General features: G+C 37.5%; 1 protein-coding gene across 2 annotated transcripts; it reads right to left on the bottom strand.

The window, feature by feature from the left end:
• Positions 1-15,723: 15,723 nt before the first annotated feature.
• LOC113046735 (uncharacterized) lies at positions 15,724-21,042 on the bottom strand. Of its 2 annotated transcripts, none has more exons than XM_026207666.1 (7): positions 20,410-21,042; positions 20,242-20,331; positions 19,542-19,601; positions 19,185-19,290; positions 18,637-18,872; positions 17,336-17,559; positions 15,724-17,202 (listed from the first exon to the last, which is right to left on the bottom strand). In XM_026207666.1, the coding sequence occupies exons 1-7, from the start codon at positions 20,500-20,502 to the stop codon at positions 17,169-17,171; spliced, it is 843 nt and encodes a 280-aa protein (XP_026063451.1). In that variant the 5' UTR covers positions 20,503-21,042; the 3' UTR covers positions 15,724-17,168. The 2 variants fall into 2 exon arrangements, with proteins under 2 accessions (XP_026063451.1, XP_026063450.1); XM_026207665.1 differs by having other exon boundaries at positions 17,373-17,559; positions 20,410-21,027.
• Between the last annotated feature and the right edge of the window lie 103 nt (positions 21,043-21,145).

The raw sequence follows: 21,145 nt of genomic DNA, 5'->3' as shown, positions 1-21,145 counted from the left end.
TTTGGGTTCTGCTGGACTCCCGTGTGTTTCTGTTCTGTATATTATCATGCACTATTGCCCTGTGGCCCGCTAGGCCCCGGGCTCCTTCTGAGCACTGCCAGTCAATCAAGACTGAAAATCCACTAGTTTAACAGCGGATTTCAGTGCAGTTTTTATTATTTGCATAAATTAAAATTAGTGGAATTAACAGCATTTTTTATTATTTGCATAAATTAAAAAAGGATGACAATAAGCCTTTTAGTTTTATTAAAAATAAAGGCTGCATTTTAATTTGCATGGTCTTTTCTACACTAAAACTAAATTGGCTTTCTCATTTTATGTAAGAATTTGAAAAATCTTGTCAAAGCTTTTGATATATTATTTTTCAACAGATCTGGAGACAATAAAATGAAATTATTTTTCATTTAAGTTTATTTATTTCCACATATTAACAAAAAGTAGCTAACTAGACTTAAGCTATGTTTTATTCTGAAACTAAAATAAAAACAACCAAACTTAATTAATTTACTTAATTTTACAATAGATATAGCTAAAAACAACCAGTTTTTAAAATATTAATGTTTTTTTTTAAAGCTCAAAATTCCAGAGTGACTATCATGTGGGCAATTTTAGCATGTAAAAGCATAAATCAATGCAAATTTCCCCAAATCCACTAGAAATATTAGAATTAGAATATTAGAACCATATTAGAATTTTTGGCATCATATTTGTAATGTACAGTTTTGTTTTGTTTTTCAAGATTTTCCAAAAGTCTCTCAAGCTCACCAATACTCCATTGATTTGATAATTAAATAAATAAGCAAATAAATAAATAAATACATAAAAATACATAAAATATTTTTTACAATTTAAAATAACAGTTTTCTATTTTCATATATTTTCAAATATAATTGATTCTTTCACGCAAGCTGACTTTTCAGCATAGTGTCATTCAGTGTCTCATGATCCTTCAGAAATCAATCTGATGTGCTGTTTTGCTGTTCAATAAATTTTCCTATTATATTATTATCAATGTTTTTTTTAAGATTCCTTGATGAACATAAAGTTCATTATCGATTTGAAATAGCATAATGTTAAATACAGAGGGAAAAAAATGAACTGAGCTTAAACTTTTGAACTGAACTGTGTACTATCTGGGATACATTGCTTGCTATTTATTACTGATATATATGAATTGAGACGCAGGCAAAGAGAAAGAGAGAGAGAGAGAGAGAGAGAGAGAGAGAGCATGGCTAGAATTATCCAATAGCATGAGAGAATAATAGAGGTGGAGACACATACATTAAGAATGTGGGTGTCATAAACATAGAGAGAGAGAGAGAGAGAGAGAGAGAGCACAAAACAAGTGCATGCCATATTAAATGAATATGGAAAATAAAAAAGTGAGAGAGTAGAAAAGAAATAGCACTTTGATTGACTTTTTTTCCCCCACACAGGCTGATTTGTCAGATTATGGAAATGGAGTCGAGTGCCTAATATTACTTATTTTAGACATTCACATATAAACATCACAAACGCATAAAAATTCAAAACCCCACTCCATCATTGTAAATGTCCAACACTTTCTCCCCGCGGTTAAGATTCGTCCATTATGCCCAGTAATTCGCCAGACACACACATACACACATCGCCAGATGTCTTTCCCTCTCGCTTGCCACTGAAGAGTTTCTCTGTACAAACAGCAGGGGTCACTTAGTGACCCTCTGAGAGGTCAGAGGTCAGGTTCCCAGCCCTGTGTAGCCATGGCGATGGCATCTGGAGTGTCGCAGCAAAGTGGAATCTCCTCGGCTTGTCAAAGCATCAACACACACACACACACACACACACACACTTGCTCCTGTTTGGGCTCATTAGGTTGATAATCTGTGTTCTTTATTGTAGTGGGCTTCTCTTCGAGGTGGTGTTGATTGTATGTTGATTATCTCATTGGTTATGTTCTTATTACATACTGTGGTGTGTGCAGTTCATAGACAGCAGAACACCAGCCGCCCACATTATCCCATAAAGCTGTTACCTGGGCGGCAGCTGTCCACTGGAGCTGACAGTGGCGTCCAGAACAGGCCCGGAGGGGTTGGTCTCCCCACGGCTCCAGAGCCCGGCAGCTGAGGAGCAGAACAGAAAGAGCTGTGTGCATCTGCTTCTGTGAAGTCAGCACGCCTGGAGGCTGGCATTACCACAGGGTCAGAGGTCATCGCTCGCTGGGTGGCGTCTCCCGTTTCGTTCTGCTGGAAGTCACGATGTAAAAACACAGTTTGAGAGATGTTTCTCATGAGCGTGAGCCGAGAATTATGATAAATTGCTTCCAAACTCTGTGGAAACCAAATGGACCTGAACATTCTTTGCAAAAAAAATAAAAATGTACTGTGATAATTAAAGTTGCTGGCAAAATACCATAGTTAGTGCAGTTTTAGTTGCTTCTTGATTAAGGTGAGATCAAATTCATCTTTTGAAAACAATCATTTGCATAAAGCATGCCCTTAGGAAAGAACATCGAATTTGATTAGAAGTAGATTAAATGGAGAACAAAGGGTGAGGTTTGATTTAGTCATCTGGATTTTAGATTCTCCCCTGAGAAAAAAAAAAAAAGAAACACTTACTCTCGCGTGTTGGCTTTAGTGCTTTAGAAGAGATCTCAACAGTGTCTTAAACTGTTCGCAGATATGTTTGCAAGTTATCACAGCATCTACAAAACATATTAAGAAACAACTGTTTTCAACATTGATAATGAGAAGAAACGTTTCTTGAGCATTAACTCATGCTAGAATGATTTCTGAAGGATCATGTGACGCTGAAGACTGGAGTAATGATGCTGAACATTCAGCTTTGAATCACAAGAATAAATTACATTTTAATAAAATATATGAAAACACAAAGCTTTTAAAAAATGAGGCCTTGTTCATAGTTGAGGTGTGTGTGTGTGTGTGTGTGTTTTTGTTTGTGTGATATCAGGTGACCGGTCAGGTGAGGGTGGCAGACAGCTGTCTGGGGGGCGTTTGATGTCCATGTAGTAAATTCAGGATGTCTTGTCAGTGTATATCTGACAGGCCCGTGTGGGTGGAGAGTGTGTGTATGTGTGCAGGGCTCTACATGTGACTCAGCGACCTGTAATTGCTGTAACCCAAGCGTTAGACCAACAGCGCTCCTGCCCCGACCCGATCAGATAACACACGCTCACACTGTCACACTGGCTCTCGCTGTCTCACACACAGCACACAATAGTCTGATGCTCTGGCATGCAGCAGGCCGGATGATCTGACGCGTCCAGCCCTCCATCAGAGCCGTCAATCACGCCGCTGAGTTACGGCCTCGCCGAGACCTCGCCGTAGGCCTGGCAGACGAGGAGGAGAGTGAAATATCTCTCTGTGAATGATCTGTCTTTGTGAATTATGTGTGTGAGAGTGTATGTGAGGGGTTCCCTTTCTCCTCACTATTCAGAGAGATTGACCCCGTGGCCTTAAACTTTGCTCTTTCTCTCTGTCCACACACACATATAGGGATGGCACTCTGCGTATGTATCCATCACGCCAACTTCTTCCTGTTTTCAACCTCCACAAATCCCTAAAAACATGGATTTTAGGTTGAGCTGTGGTGCAATGGCTAGCGCTCAGCCTGCTGAAACACTGAGCCCTGGTGCTCATGGGGGGGGATGGGAGACAAAAATACACTGCATAGTTAAAATGTCAGATTAAATGAATTTCTCTGCTCTTTAAATCTGTTTTAATATTTTATTTTGCATAATATTAAATTCCAGTTATTTATTGCACCATATAGTTATTTGATGTAGCTGTATATTCCATATGGTATATTTCTAGATTTAAAATAATACAAATAATAAAATTAATAGTAAACACTTTATATACAGTGGATGAGAGAGTAAAATATATAAAAGAAATTCAATACTTAATTTTACATTTTAAATGTAATTAACAATAATTCATAATTTTGTATATTGAATTTATATACTGAATTACATTTCTTATTAAATATTTATATCTCTATATAATATTTGTTATTTTAAAATTATTTTAAAATAATGTTTCATATCTTTCTAATAATATATATATATATATATATATATAGAATACAGAATATTTTATAGAATATTTTTTAATAGTCTATTCTGGGGACCAAGTGCTGCCTCTAAAAGTACTGACAGATTACAAGTCTTTCTTGCAAAATGTTATGATGGTATTTCTCTTCTCATTGCCTATGATCATCCTTCTCTATATCTAACTCTCCAGAAACAAGCCACCTTAAACACTTAAAAACGCCCACATTGGTAAAGTATCCAGCAACATCCACTAATCTGAGTCCGGCTGAGACTCCAGTCTCATGAAATCCGCTTACCAACCCTTTGATACAGCTCATGTCAGGACGTGTGGCACTGATTATCGGTCAGTTCCACCATGTTCCCAAAACTGTAACATAGAGAGGGACGAGAAGCGAGCACCGAACATCCTCTAAAAGCCCCGACTGTTTGTGCACATATGGGCACCTATAGACGGGCGTGTGATTGGAATTGCCAAAGTAAAGGTGGTCCCTGCAGTCTAGGGCTGCTGGCAGGAAAACAGATATCATTATGGAGCTGTTTGATATGCATACTGACATGCTCTCTCTCTCTCACACACACACACAGAAGCACCTGACACTCCATCATGATGTCGTCCCTGTACCTCCCAGGGGGCTGCAGGCGCTCGCTGGCGTCAGAAACACATTACAGCCGAGAGATTGAGGAGCCAGAGGCCATTATCTCCCCTCTACAGCACACAGCGCTGCTCTCCTCCTGCAGAGACACAGAGAAACACTGTGTGTGTGTGTGTGTGTGTGTGAGGAGAGAAGAAAAATAGAGTGATATTTTGTCTGTTTATCCCCAAAATTATCCAACAGAGATATTAATGTGACTTCAGCAAACACGTTGAAAGGAAAGCAATGTATTATCTGAATTATTATCTTATTTGGAGATATCCACATTTTTATGAGAGAAAACAATAGTTTTGTGTCTCTTTTTGATTCTGGTTTGCCCCTGTAATTATATAGAGCATAATGTAATATTGAAGAATCGATGTTTTGAATGCAGGATTGGTGACTTGTAATCTGTCTCTGTTTTTAAGACATTGATATTTTGCCAAAGGTATCGATGGCCTTATTTGGACAAATTGATGTTTTTGTCACGATAATGTTTTTTTAATCACATTAGGATTTCCACCATTGATGTTTTTAGCGATGCTTCACTGACGCTCGGCAGTCTCGCCGGAGTTAGTCATTTTGCATGTTATTTTAATCAGATAAATATTTAAAAGTTATTGACATTGGGTTTCATGAAGTAGATGTTGAAGGCACAGATGGTTTGTGTTGTGGTGGACACAGAAGACTGCAGCTCGCTGTTATGATGCTGAAGTTTTCCAGAGAGGAACATCAGCTTTGTCCAAAAAATACTAGTATATTTACTTTATCTTTTGAATAAATTGCATAAAAACCCCGAAAATATTTAACATTCAAGCACATTCATTAACGAAACATTAATGAAAATACTATAATGTTATCTAATGATAGATTTGTTTTATTATTTAATGATGCATGTGTGTGAATGAGCAAGTGTGTATCATCAGTCAAACCACACAGGGGTCAGAAAACAGGGTCACCAGGCAGGACAGATGTTCTTCTGAGCCTGATGGCATCCACAGCAGTAATTCAGTTTTATCTAAAGACAAACTGTGCAAAACTGTCTGAAATCTAAAAAGCAGAAAAAAAGGGATGGCAAGAAAGACAGAGAGCACTTGGGAGTCGTGGACAGATAAAAAGCCTCTTTATGGGTTATTACAAGCACCTCTTTCATTTGCTCGTTGACACACAATGAAAAATGAGGATGAGGCACGACTCCTCCGTCTCCAGCAGTGTGGATTCACCAGGACAAGCTTGAAACTGTCCACAGCAAGACACAGCATCAATCCAACGCCAATTAAATGTCCCTGATTGGCTAATCAGGATTTGTTTGGAAACGCAAAGCAAAGTTTTGGAGGGAAAGATCATGTGTGGTTCTTTACACAATACCATCACAGGGTCATTTGCTTTCAAAAAGCCCAGAAAAGTTTTATGTCACTGTCTGTATTCAAAGACTCTTGTTTATAGGCGTGTTAATATACAGTGTATATATATATATATATATATATATATATATATATATATATATATATATATATATATATATATATATATATATATATATATATATATATATATATATACACATGTTAAACTCAAAAGCATTAAATATTAGTTCTTGTTAACTTTAACAGACTTATAAAAAATCTGAAAATTAATTATTAACTATTATTATTCATGAAAATGTTTTGTATTTTAATCATATATTTATTAAATGTTTTATTTAATTTTATATTAAACAATAATTGTATTTTAAATAATTGTTTTGAAAATAAAATAAAAAGTGAAAAATAAAATACACTATATATATATATATATATATATATATATATATATATATATATATATATATATATATATATATATATATATATAAATACACAAACTGCACACACACTCACACAGAAACACATATATATATATACACACACACACGTATACACATACATACACACACACACACACACACATATATATAATGCAGAAAAGTATCTGATAACTGATAACTTTTGTAAATGCAACTGAGTCAATCATTCCAGTATCTTCAAACCACGGCAGGTTCTGGAAAGAGTAAATAAATTGTAAATCCGACACTCGGAGGCCTTGAACTGACACTTTATCTCAGCACCCAAACTTCATCTGTTAAAACTCATGACTAAAATCACAAACGCAACACGATAACTGTCACAACAACTCATAACATTTCACAGAGATGGTCACAGCTGACTTCAGCCTGCTCTGAGAGTTTGGATCGGTCACTTGATAAAAGCCATTCATCACAACCGGACGTGAAGCGACGACAACTGACATGTTCACACTGTAACAGAACCACAGGGTGACAGAGATGCTTGATGAAAGTGTAAATGACAAACGTTTAATCAACCCAAATGTAACATCAACAGCCACGGGGGCCGCAGTTAATGAGAAGTAATGGAAGAAGCCTTCTGGGGGCTTTTTTCCGTAGCGTAGGAATGTAACTCACACCATTTAGTGTGAATGGTGCACCGTGGAACGCTTTAAATAATCACAACCTGAGATTTATGAATTGGCAAAGGAGATCTGAAAATAGTCTGTGTATGGGAAAGTGCTCTTAGTTTCCGAACAGACCTCAGTCTGTGCCATGATTCTCCTCTACATTTGATATCTATTCACTGCAGGTATGATTCAGCATTCATCGCATATTCAAATGACAGGTATCTCATGTCTCTTAAATGAAATAAGACATGACAGTTTGGTAACACTTCAGTTTAGAGACCAATTCTTACTGGTAACTATTGGCTGTTTAAGGCAAAAGTCATAATTAATGGTTTGTCAATAGTGAAAACTGGACCTTAAAATAAAGTGGGACTTCTTTTTTCTTACATTTTGTTTATGAAATATGAAAATGAAATAAAATATAAATATAAACCTATAAAACAGAAATATAATGGATATAAATATAAATATATAAAACAGAAAGAGCCTAGATATAAATATTGGTATATCAAAAGTATTTTATTTTTATTTCCCAAAATAAAACATTTTATTTTATTTGTAAAGTATATTTGAAAATATTTGTAAAATACAGAACTACGCATTTTTGCATGAACGTTGTGGCATGGTGCTTTAAATAATAAAATCCTTTTATGAAACGGCAAAAAAATATATCATAAAATGACCTTAAATGTTTCTCATTAATATTTTCTTAAAACCAAATTATTTGAGACACATTATGCACACTTATTTTGGGCCTCTGCTTTCATTTGTGTCTATTTAAGGAGAAACCTCTAAAAAAGGTTGGTAATCACATCATATTATATCAGATTTCTTTAAAGGATTCATAACCGTATAGTGAGATTTTTTTTGGTTTTAGAAATTTTCTGAAATGTCATGTCTGAATATGCAAATGAGGCATTACCTATTAAATCATCCAATTACATATGCACAAATTTGAATACATTTCCAGAACAGCAATCTGAACGTTGTATAAAGCCAGGTTTATTTATGTATTTTATTAAATTTATTTTTAAGTGGTTTTGCAGAAGGGACTTTGTATGTATCTCTTTTTATTACTGCACACACCAGAAAACAGTGTCAACAAACAGAATTTTTATATATTTTTTAAAAACACACACATTTTCACCATGTTTTCCACTATAGGAATGATTCAGCGTTTCTATCAGTGCGATACCTGCAGAAACATCACATTGCATCTTTCAGCTGTTCAGTTGCATCAGATAATAAATCAGGACCTGAATTAATGTGAGTGTTTGTTTCTCGCCCTCTTACTTTTTCTTTCTTTCTGTTGCTTTCAGACAAAGAGAAAGAGTAAAAGAGAAAGGCACACACCATATACCTCATTTCTGGGCCTTTGAACTGCCAGGACACTCTGTCCTGAGTGAGAACAGCAAAACCAGATGGATAGAACAAGCAATAAAAGAATCAAAAACCATAAATGGAGATATCTAAAAAAGAGAAAGATTGGGAACGGAGGGGCGCAGCTGGGAGAGTTCTGGCAAGCGAGAGTGTTCGGGGGTGTACAGGCACTGTCTGCCCTCGGGGGGGACATGGTGGGGCCGGGGGGGGGAGGTGTGGGTCTCGACCCTCATCAATCTCACTCAGAACCCGCTTCAAGACACCAGAGGGGCCCAGCCCCGCAGGCCAGAAACCCCCATCCTGTTCACCATACACACGGGGCGAGGAAAGACCCCACTATTGAACACAGCAGGAGGACGCCACACACGCTCCAAACTGCTCCAACCGCCAAATAACTTCTCTTTTAAGGGGAATACTGCATCTAAGAGTGCTTTTGAGAACAAGAAATGATTTCGGACAGGGTAAAAAAGACAAATCGTCATGGGATGTCAAAATAAGATGGTTTAATAGTGTCCTGTCCCACTCTTACACTTGATCACACCCACATCTGACACTTACTGTCAGCAAACTATCATAATCTGTCTTCTGTGTGACACGCCACAACTGTTTACTACTTTTAATTATTTGAGCAAATAGTTTAAAAAGATTCAAAATGATGGGCAATTCAATTGTGAAGCAGGACACTCTTAAAATTGGTGGCATTAATGTTTCCATTAAGAACCTTGAACATCTCCGGAAACTTTCCATTGCACTAAACAATCTTTATTAAATGTTCTTCACACTGAGAGAAAAGGGTTATTTTAAGAACTGTTCACTGAAAGCTTTTTTTGGGAACCAATAATGGTTGGCATAACTGTGAATTTTTTTCTTCTTCTTTTTTCAAATATATCAGTTCTTTCTCCCAGACAGCAGCAAAATGAAGAGTAGAGAGACAGGGGAAATAAAAAATGTAAAAAAAGATCTCAAAAAGAGATTTTAACATTGTCTCACATATGGTTATTAGTGTTAAGTTTTTAGTTATTACAAAAAACTACAATAATTTCAAAATCAATACAAAATACTTTATATAAAATAAACATTAACTGAAGCTAGTTGCCTGCTTCATTTAGTTTAAGTTGTAAAATAACTCAATAAACTAAAACTAATAACCAGAACTTAAATTATATAGACACATTTCATAAACAAACTAAACAAAACAAAAAACAAAGACCCATAAAATAAAATAAAATAAATATTTATTTTGCTAATTTTTTTAAATTTTATTATTAAACTAAAGTAGAAACATAACTAAACTAAATCTAACTTAAAACAAAACTATATTGACAAAAAAAAATATATATATATAAAAAGGACAAAAACACAACAAAATTACTAAAACTTTAGCTCAAATTAGAATAAAAACTAAAATTAATTCTAAATACTAACAAATAATCAATTATAATAAAAGAACACTGGTCTCAAATTGTGCTAAGACACCAAAGACTGCTTTCGCAAGTAAGATATCTCAAAATTAACTCGACAAAAATCTACTAAATCGAACTAAATCGGAAATATTTGATACACTCTTATAGACTCTCTTTGTCAACGCTCATCTCATTTGTGTCTACTTCTCCGAAGGGCTTCTCAAACTGAGCTGATACTTGAATGAAACATAGATGAGATGCCCTGAGCTTTGAAAGAGCAACTTTTGAGCAATGCCATTTTCCTTTGGATGCATTGCTGCAAAGTATTTGGGAAAGAGAAAGAAAGAGAACAGAAGATGTATGTGTAAAAGTGTGTGTGTGTGTGTGAGAGAGAGAGAGAGAGAGAGAGAGAGAAATGGAGAGAGTTCTTTGCGTGAATGTGTACTCGAATGATAAGGGAGTAATTAATTTTGCTTAATTAATTGCTACAATGCTGCTATCATCAGAGGGAGTGAGGAGCACAACTTCTACTGTTCTAAAGTGGCGAAACACACACACACACACACACACACACACACAGTCATGCATCGTAACCTCATAAAGGTTGAGGACACATTCGTTCACAATACAGATGAGAAGACAAGCTTTTATAAACATGGATCCTTGCATCTGCGAATCATTTGCAAACTAATTTATGAACAAAACACTGACAATGATGTGTCCAAGAAATATAAACCAAATGTTTCCAGCAAGAAAATCACATGAAGTGACCAGACACACGCTCCATGACTGATGTAAACCACCATGTTCATACAAACTCTTCCCATCATACATGGCTATAAACAGCTAACAGCTATGAGAATGAGGAGGGTGAGAGAGAGGAAGATCAGAACAGGACGGCAGAAGACAAGGGCCAAAACGTAAAAATCAATTTGCCAACTAAAACAGATGACCCTAAACTCAGTGTTGGGCTGGTAATGGTGGGGGGTTGTGGTGGGGGGATCCCTCTGTAAATTCAATTTACGCAGCCCTACCAACTCAATTTGTGCTTCCATTTGGGGGCAGAAGAGAGAAGCGGCGCCAAGGGAACAAGCGTCCCCCAGGCCCCTGCGGCTCCTCTACATATGTTCCTCTTCCCAAACCTAATAACACCCAGTCCAACCAGAGCCAGGTATCTCTGCTCTCTTTTACGCACACAAACACTGTTTCTTTTCTTTGCAGCATGCAACTGTCTTCCACGTACTTCTGTTCTCATTGTTTTTCACTGGCTGGGATATTACTGTACTGATAGCATTTATGCGGTAAAAAATATAATAAACAGATTGAAGTAGTTGTGCTTTACAAGAAAATACCATTTCAGTTTTTTGAACATTTAATGTTTCATATTAATGGTTCGTGATATTTACTAGCCTTTTCTGAGTGAAAATAGTTTCTACACCTTTGTTTTTAGCATACATTTATGAAATATGGCAGATGCTTTCATCCAAAGCAATATTGTTTATTACTTCATGTATTTCCTGGGAATCAAACTCTTGACCTTGGCATGGCTTGAGCTAATATTTCAATGCTCACATGACCTCAATATATGCATGTTTAATTCCGGTGATGTTCTTCACATAAATAATTTACGCAAAGTTCAGCTTTGCATTAAAATGTCTTAAAACTTTTAACAGTGCGATCAAATAATGAGTCAAGAAAATACAAAAGAAGTGCAGTTGATATTACTTCTGCTTCACTGCTCACAATGGAAAAGTCAGGTGGAGAGCATTGCATTATGAGGTACAATATACTGCACAGTGTGCTCGCTCTTATAATACAAATTCTATTCTATGCATACATAAAATCTACAGTATACAAACATTTTGTGGCATAAATATGTGTAGTACGGTAGCAAGCTGTCTTTCTCTCTCTCCCAAACAAGAAAGACAGACATTTTGTAAATATGAGTTGTGCAAAAAGTTTAATGTAATTTAAAATTATTAAATTATTAAATATAACAGAAAATATTATCTTGAAAATTTTATACAAATAAGCACCCCCCCCCCCCCCAAAAAAAAAGAGTAACATGCTCTTGACTTTTTTTTACTTATATCATGTTGTAAATTCTCAAAGGGAGTTTTTTGCTGACAGAATCATGCTTCAGTAGTTCTTTCGGCCTTGGGAAATTATGACAGACAGCTCCTGAATTTGAGGTTGTCCCGAAAGAAAAGCTGCTTCCCATTTCTGTCCATTTCGGTGTGCCTCAAAGCGACACTTTAAGCCCCGAGCTGGTTCAAACTCTGATTATTTTAGGTTTTTAGGCTATGGTTGTTATTTTTAGACGACACAAAACACAGAGGTACACGTGTAGCGATCTGACCCCACGCCAGTGTGTTTACAGACCACAAGTCTCTGATTTGCGGACAGTAAGTCAGATAGATGAAGACACCGCTTTAATTCCTCACGGATTCTTACAGCCACAAGGAAATGGAGAAAATGCGGTTTGAGATGCCAACGAAAAACCACACAGAGAGAGCGAGAAAGAGACAGATAAAGAGCGAACAGGTTTGGATGGAGTGGTTACACATACAGACTGTTATATCCACATATATAATCGAGTGAGATCAGACAGGCTTCATCTAAATCTCCACCTCTTTTATTCATTCTGTCGGTCTCTATTTTCTCTTTTTCTCTGTTTCTCTCTCTCTCTCTCTCTCTCTCTCTCTCTTTCTCAGCCGCTTGGTTTCTTGCTCTATTTTCTCCATTCCTCTGATTGGCCACAGAGGTGCTTTTCTGCCCTCTGATTGGACGAGAATTCTCTCTCTCCTTCTCGCTCTCCCACTTTCTCGTCTTTTTCCCATAATGCCCATGGTTGGTGAGCAGGAGCTAAGGGTCTGTCCAATCATTGTCTGAGCCATCAATCAAAGCTGACGGGCCCAAGCGACATGAAAGAAACCTCAGTGGCAGCCATTAACCGAACACCCCCCACCACCCCTCTCTCTCTCTCCCTCTCTCAACCCCCCGTGCTTTGTTTTCCTTTCAGCAGACAAAAACGGACTGACAAGATGGAGGGTTGGACATTAATCAAACCACCCCATGGAACCACCTCTTCCTCCTGATAATAAATAAATTCCACTCTTCTCATTGGACAGATGCTCGCATTTTCGCCCGGCTTTCCCTCCTCCTCCTCCTCGCTAGTTCATGCTGGCTCTCTCGGTTTTAAGGATCCTCATCTGCTCTCAGTCAGAGTAATTCCCCACAGATCAGAGCAGGGCAGGTGTTTGCTTCACCCTCGTCCCTCTCCAGGGGCCGTGTTGCCCTGACAACTGACCATCCCGAGCCTCTTTGGGTGTTTGCGGCTGCCGTATGTGTGTTCTGTTTGGTTTGGACCAATGGTCACCCCCTGCGCTTTAATTGAACATGCACTTCTCAGCGGGAGAAAGGAACAGCCACAAAAACACGTTCTTGCTATACACATGACTATGAATGTCAACTGTGCTCAGACCGTTGCATCTGTACGAGTCTTGCTGCATGGTGGAAAATCACACTCAGCCCAAGAGAATGCATATAAAAACAGCCTTTGTTGATTTGGAAACATGACAGCTGGTCTTTTCCTGTCCTACTGCCATGACAGAGAGAACAACAAGACTCCCAAGATGAGTCAAAGACTTATAATTAAAACCGAACTTAGGGTTATTGAAGAATTTGTCCATGTTCAAAACAACAAAACACACTGCAACACAGCTGTTTGGGTTTGTATTCATCCAAACAAAAACCAAGTATAAGAAAGCTACACAAAACAGAAACAAAACAGCTGTTTGGGTTTCATTCATGCAAACGAACCAAAACCAAGTATAAGAAAGCAACACTAAACAACAACAAAACAGCTCTTTGGACTTACATAATATTATAAAAGATCTAAACAAAACACAGCATTACTGTTTGATCGTGTTTAAAACAAATACACATATACAAAGTCAAAATGTATTACACAAATGCAAGGTCAAACAAAACAAGACAAGAAAAGCTAAAGAAAAAACATCAGAAAAGAAACTGCAGTTTGGGCTTATCATTTATATTATTAAAGAGCCAAACAAAACAAAGAAAAAAAAAAAAAAAAAAAAAGGAAAAGAAAAACCAGTGGTTTGAGCTTATACATGAAAAAAAATGCAAATGTGCTTATACATAGACAGACTCCTAACAAAACAAAAAGCATAAACATAAAAATAAAAAAGGGTGGTTTGAGCTTATATTATATATTCAAAGATACAGACAAATAAAAATAAAAAAATAAATGTGGGTTGTACTTTCATTATATATATATATATATATATATATATATATATATATATATATATATATATATATATAAATCATCAGTCTGCACTTTCACATTCTACATCCAAAAGGTCCAGACAAAACAAAGTAGAAAAAATTAAAAATGAAAATAAATTTCTGGTTTGCACTTGTATTACACATACAAGAGATGCAAAACAAAAAGCAAAGCAAAAATCAACAATTAAAGCATGTGTGAATGTATTTCTTAACTGCAGAGTCTAATCCCTGTAACAACAATATATTTTATGACTGGGATGAAGATGACTGAATTAGACTGTTTCTGCTGGTGGAACGTTGAATAAAAGTGCGTTGTCATTTAACGGCACAGAAGTACAACTGATCGATCATGATTCTGTCATTCCCTCCAAACTATTTTTTCCTCCCCTTGACAGGTAGAAGAAGACAAATGAAAAGTTAAGATGGCACGTGGAGGCGTGTTAGTGAGCCGCAACGGGTACCGTGGCACCCTGCCTTGCAGGGCATTGTGGGATATGTCCTCCACCGAAGTGGCTGCCCAGATGACATATTACAGCTCCGCGGGAAACGTATGGGCCTACAGGAGGAGGCGTTTCTCCTGCGTTCTGCAAACGTTTAATTTCGGCTGTCCTCCCTGCTGCTTTTACCCAGGTTCAGCGAGAGCCCCGCGGAGGGCCGAGGCGTGTTTGCGTTGGCCCCTTCAGAGAAGGATGCGAGCCCGGAGGACTGTTTAACGCTCCAACTTTCAACTTTGAAGTTTTCTTTGACTGCGCTGTGAAAATATTAGCGAATGCAGCTGAAGCACTTCTCATATTTGTAAATCAACTGGAGCCTTCAGAGATCAAATGGCTGCGCCGTAGCGCCGTTTGAAATATTTGCTTCCTCGCAACGTTTACATCCTCACATTAGATAAAAGAAAACATTCTGGGAGAGGCCTCCATCCTGGCGATTTACGCACACACACAACGCGCTGCCAATAACACGTCGACACAATGAGGATGTCTGGACCTGCAGAAACAAAAGAAGCCCATTGATTTGCTGTTAGCAGATCTGATGAGTGGAAATACAGGCAGAGTCTGTAAGACGGCTGGATCGGTGAAGATATCGTCCCCAGTGCGGCGCTGCTGTTTTCCCGAACCCCAATCTGTTGTACCATTGACACATAAATGGATTAGGGTCATGTATCACTGATAATGGTCTAGCCCAATGCTGGTGTGTCTGCGGTTCTGGTTGTGTGTGCGCGATAAGGCCTATTGATTATGTACCATATGCAGTTCCCACGCCGTCCTTTGTGCCATGTGTTGGGTGATGTGTTTTTTCCCCCAGAAAGGGGTGGGAGCAGTGATACAGCTGGTGAGTGCGGGGTTAATTTACTCACACAGCCATTGGCCTTCAGGAGCCTGCACGCTTCTGTCTGGAAAGGTAAAAAACATGTGCATTTTGTGCTGCCGATTCAATAAGCTTCAACGAACAGAATCTGCAATCAAAAAAACAAAAAAGACGCCACACGTTCAAGACGGACAAATCCTTTTTAATGGATATAATCACAGTGGTTTCAAAATGAGAATTGTACTGCTGCAGTTTCTGACTGATAAGGCCACAGTGAGGAGTTCGATATAAGAGGCACGTGTGTAGTTCACATTACACACAGAAAATATATTCACATTACACGCAGGGGCACACTTTCAACATGTGATCAACTAAAATACCACAAGTCTGAACTACATCAATCACGATGCACCCCGCTACCAAGAGACATCCATGTCATTTTACAGGAGAGCGATGCTTAACCATCTGCCACTGTGTTCACAGCTTTAGTCTACTTGGTGTCGAAGTTTTAGCGCACGACAAACAGTGTGTGATAACGTCTGGCAGTGATGCTGGAGGTATGTCAAAGCTACTGTTTTCCAGCTACTTCTAATTGTAACTCCGGGGTTCGTTTTTGCAATTTCAAATCAATAAGAAGTCACAGTCTTGTGTAATCAACATGATAAAAATCATATGCACATAGTTTGCCATGTACTCTATAGCTTAGACAAAAAAGGATAGTTCACTCAAAAACAGGGCTGCACGATTTGTGGGGAAGAAATTTGTTGCATTAAAAAACAGCACCAGTCCCAAAATTTTAATAATAATAATAATAATAATAACTATTAGTATTATTAAAATATTAAAATAATAACTCATTTATAATAATATTTCAATGCGAAATAAAGTAATAGTTGTAAAATTGTATTTATTTTTATTTTATAGTACAAATGTAAACTTACAATACTAATAAATTTGCTGTTTACATTTCTTCTTTTTAAATGTTAAGATATTATGCTTTTATTTTGAAAGACAACTGCAGGGAGCCCTTAGAGATTCTCTTGTGGACAAGTCTGTTTAAAAATTCTTAGAAATCTCATTAAAAAAAATTGTGACAGTGGTTGAGTTCCCAAATGTAGGTTAAAAGTGACTCAGGGCACAGCACAAGCAGAGATTTCTCTGAGAGACTGAAAACACTGGGTCATGATAAATGAACTCAGTGCTGCGCTTCACTTTTAAACGCTGCTTGTTAAATTAAACTGCAGCCTTTGCATTTTGATAATCACACTCGGTTTTGGTTTTATTTTGATGAATCATGCAGCCTTCCTCAAAAATTCTAATTCTGTCATAATTTACACACCCTTGCGTCGTTTCAAATCACAATAAATGAAAATTAAGTAAATGATGACAGAACTTTTTTTCTGAACTATCCCTTTAAGGTTAATAACAGGGTTCTGGGTCGTTATGAATTCTTCAACTAAATATGTTGACTGGGGATGTCCAATGATAGTCAACACTCAATGCTCAAACATTGCTTTCACGGTCTCAAATGAGCCCACCACTGGATCATCAGCTGGGTGCGGCCTTTTCCGAAGCCTCTTGGCCTCATTCTGAAGCTTCTGTCGTATGTAGCCCTTTATTTCCGAATCAGTCTTTCCGGGGAAGAACCGCTGCACTGTCCCTGTGGAGAATGTTTCACTGGTAATCAAAACTGCAGACTTGAGACCCCAATTAATCACAAACTTCACAATGGCCTGATTGCAGTTAATGAAATGGAACTGAACGCATTCTGGAACTAACTAAAAGACACCCACCGTGCAGTACTTGTTACAAACAGTCCCTCATACGTACTCAGAATGGCCTGGATCTCATCTGCCGGAAGAGCTGGCTTAGGCATCCCTCTCTTGCTGTTGACGATGCCTGAGATGGAGTGAGAGGCCAGACAGTCTCTGTCGTAGAGGCTGCGCAGCAGGTCATTGGTGAGTTTCTGAGCGGTGGTCCCTGTGTTGCAGCGCTCCAGGAGATCAGCAGTAATAACCTGCAGAGGAAACAAAAAAGATGCTGTTTATGAGCTATGAAAATGTAGGTAAACAACCAATAATGACTCATTTTTAAAACTGATTATGGAACCAAATTAAAATAATCAACAATTAATGTTATTCCTGATTAGTCAGGTGTTTCGTATGGTGCAAAATGCATTACCAGAACCTAAATTCTTCTACATTGCAAAACAATGCATTCTAACAGAAAGCAATTGAATGTTTTTGTCATTGTTACATTTTAATTGAATAGTAGCTTTAAATGAGCCACAAATGAACTTGAAATCATAAATGCACATAATAATATTTTTGCAGAAACAAACTGTCATTTTAAATCATGCATACTACAGATTTACCCAAATAATTGTTCATACTTAGTTGGTTTAGTTATTTTCATAATTTCGGTTGTTTAAACTGTTATGCTGCTTTTAACTGACAATGACAAATGACACATTTTCAATAAATAGGCCTATATATTTTTTCCTCAACATAAAATGAGTTTATACAGTAACCTTTACTTTAAAATAATTTGACCTAATGTATCCATTCAATTTGCATATTGTTTGAAGGAAAGAATTGAACATGATTCTCAATTAATCAAGGAAATAACAAACAGATCAATCAGTTACTAAAATATTCATTTACTGCAGTCCCGCAAAAATAGTAATACAGCAACTAACGCAAATTTAAAAAACAACAGAACACAGGGTTCTGCAAAGAACTGATACTGTAAAGAAAGAAGGTTATTAAAAAATCTTTTACACTATAATTTTTTTGTAACCATTTCACATCGTTTCATAATTCTTTATTATACAGTATTTTTAGACACAATGCAAACACCACTTTTCAAATTCTTCGATTGAGGGCGTTAAACATTACGTCTCATTAATCAAAGCGATACAATAACTGCAGCCCTACGATGAAACAGCAGCAACTGTGGCTGAAGAACAACTTTTTATTTCAAAACAATTAAATACATGAAATTATATGTAGAACTTTTATGAAAATGCAGTGAATTCCACCAAAATGAAACATTCTAAAGCTGACTGCAGAGGCACTTAAAACGTAGCTCTTACTTCTTGTTCGGGAAGCGTTCCATTCCGTTGAGGCAGTGTTTGTGTGACCTCATACTGACCACACCCCTGCTGCTCTGAACTTGCACATTCAGCTGTTCTTCCACTAATGTGACTGGGTGGCCTGCTTCTCTCCAGCTCCTCTGGAATGCTGGGAGTTGCAGCTTCGTGGCTGCAGCACAGCCATCTATCACTCTTCTCGATCAGCTCTTCAAGTGTCTGAGCCAACTTCCCACAAGCTGTACAAAAAAAGTATGAATTTAGCTTGAAACTGTGTCACAACAAGAGGCAACCTGTTGTGTAACATGGCACGGTAACACCACAGTAACACTAAATCTTTCTTTGACGTAAAGTTTCCTCATGAACTTGCTTGACTTTTCCTCAAACTGAAATGATCTTGAAACATGAAAAGATCTGTGAACGAGCTGGTTTTCAGTGAGCTTTCAGCTCAATGCACGTCTTTCCCTGCCAATGGAAATGCATTGCTGTAAAATAAAAAACTAAACCCAAAAAGGGACATTTTGCCACATTTCAGAAGTCCACTGCTTTACCTGTAAGACTTCTGATTTGCTCTCGAAGGCTGTCCATCTCCCTCTGCATACTCAACACCATGGCGATAAGCTCCGCCCTTGAACGTGATTGGAGGCTTCCAAGCACCTGGATGAAGATTATCCACGTCACATTATAAACTGAGTGCACACATGCGTTCAAACTTGTATCAGTAATTGACCAAAACCACCTAAGATCATTTTAAACATAGGAAACGAGTTTCTGGAGCTGAACGAATTTGGCTCTAAATACTTATAAGCACTGCATCAAACAGGTTCTGACGTAAGAAGCTTAATTTAATTTATGTTGTGAATTTTATTAACAAATTAGCCCAAAAGTGGAATGTTGTGCCATATTACCTCCATAGTAAAATCTGCACCCCTTGTTACATCTCCAAGAGTCTTGTCAACCTCAAAAGCCTGTTTGAGAGCAAGCAAAATACAAATGAAACCAGTGGTTCTAGTTTGGCTTGCAACTTCACAAAAGCATTGGACTGCAATGTAAAAACGATGGTTGTGAAGTTCTTCACATTGGCAGAACCACTGGATAACCTTCTGAAGATGCCTCAAATGGAAATGACATTATTCGAGATTTCGTTCTATATTTTAAGTGCCTCAAAACCTTTCCCTCATGATTCTTTGAAGAAACTGATGGCAGTCTTTTAAGCTCTTGCATGAACTCCATCACGTATAAGTTTTCAGAGAACTGATTTTCCTTTTTGAAATGCAACCTAAAAAAATTCTCCAGAGGCTTTTGGCAGTCTGATAACCGGAGGAAGTCCAGATGTGTCTTCATTTTTTACAGTAGCCTATGTGAACCCATTAACCCTCATTAAACTAGGCTACAGATATAGCAAACATGGAATAAATGAATGAAAGATGCATTTTATCTTTCATTTATTTTCATTATTTAGCCTATTACATTTAATTATCAAAATCTTCAAGGCTATAAATGTCAAGAATTGTCACTGGAACAGATGTTTTAATCTATTCAGCAATGCTTCTCAGATAAAAAACAAATCTGATTCCAATATTGATTCAACAATAAAAAGGAACAGACCTTTGTTTTGAACTTGATATAGTCAGCATTGCGAGATGAGATGTCCTCTCCATTCAGTTCTCTCCATTTTCTCCTCTTCGCCGGCTCTTGCTGAAGGACAGTCACATAATTAAACCAAGGGAGTGCAAAACAATGACACACAGGCAACAAAAGCTGATGTTTACATACACTGAGGACGTGGTTCGCCCTGGCGCCGGTTTCTGCGGGTGTCTCTTCGTATCCATTGTACAGGATGCGCTTTGCTATTGTTTTTCTCCTCATCTTTCGCCCATTAGCCGTTTTCCTCGCCGAAAAGCCGTCCGGTTCTTTATCATGCCGGTCATGGCCACGCGCAGATCCGTGACAGCCTGATGACTTTCACGCTCGTGGCATTTCGATTAAAGTTAAAGACACTCTGGCGTGTCGACATCACGAGTGCGCCTTGAAACACTTGAAAACGAGTCAAATGTGTGGGAAAGGCACCCTAAAAGTTTTAACAGCGGCTGACATGTCTTAAATCTATAACAGTTTGAAGAAGAAAAAATAAGAAATCATAAACGGTTCAATATGTCATAAAGACACGATAGCTATAGCTAGCGGTCATTTTAATAACGCAAAGCTCGCATCTGATGTTTATTCTGTACGTAAGAGTGAGATTAATTATAGACTAGTTAATAGTTAGCTGTTGCTGTTATTTTGCATTAGTAACTATTTTATTTAGCAGCATTGGTTTACTGACGCATCCTACAAAATTCAGCACACTTCAGTCTCCAATTAACCTTTTAAAACGATATAAATCCCAAACTATTATACAAAACATTTACCTAGCGTGAACTGTATCCAGCTTTAAACACATAAAATGTCTTTATTCTCTCTGGAAATATGGATTTTGACTATTACTTAACACTAATAGTCAAAATCATCA

The sequence above is a fragment of the Carassius auratus genome, chromosome 28 (assembly GCF_003368295.1).
Source record: "Carassius auratus strain Wakin chromosome 28, ASM336829v1, whole genome shotgun sequence".
NCBI classification, from domain to species: Eukaryota; Metazoa; Chordata; class Actinopteri; order Cypriniformes; family Cyprinidae; genus Carassius; species Carassius auratus.
This window is presented reverse-complemented; position numbering and strand designations above follow the sequence as displayed.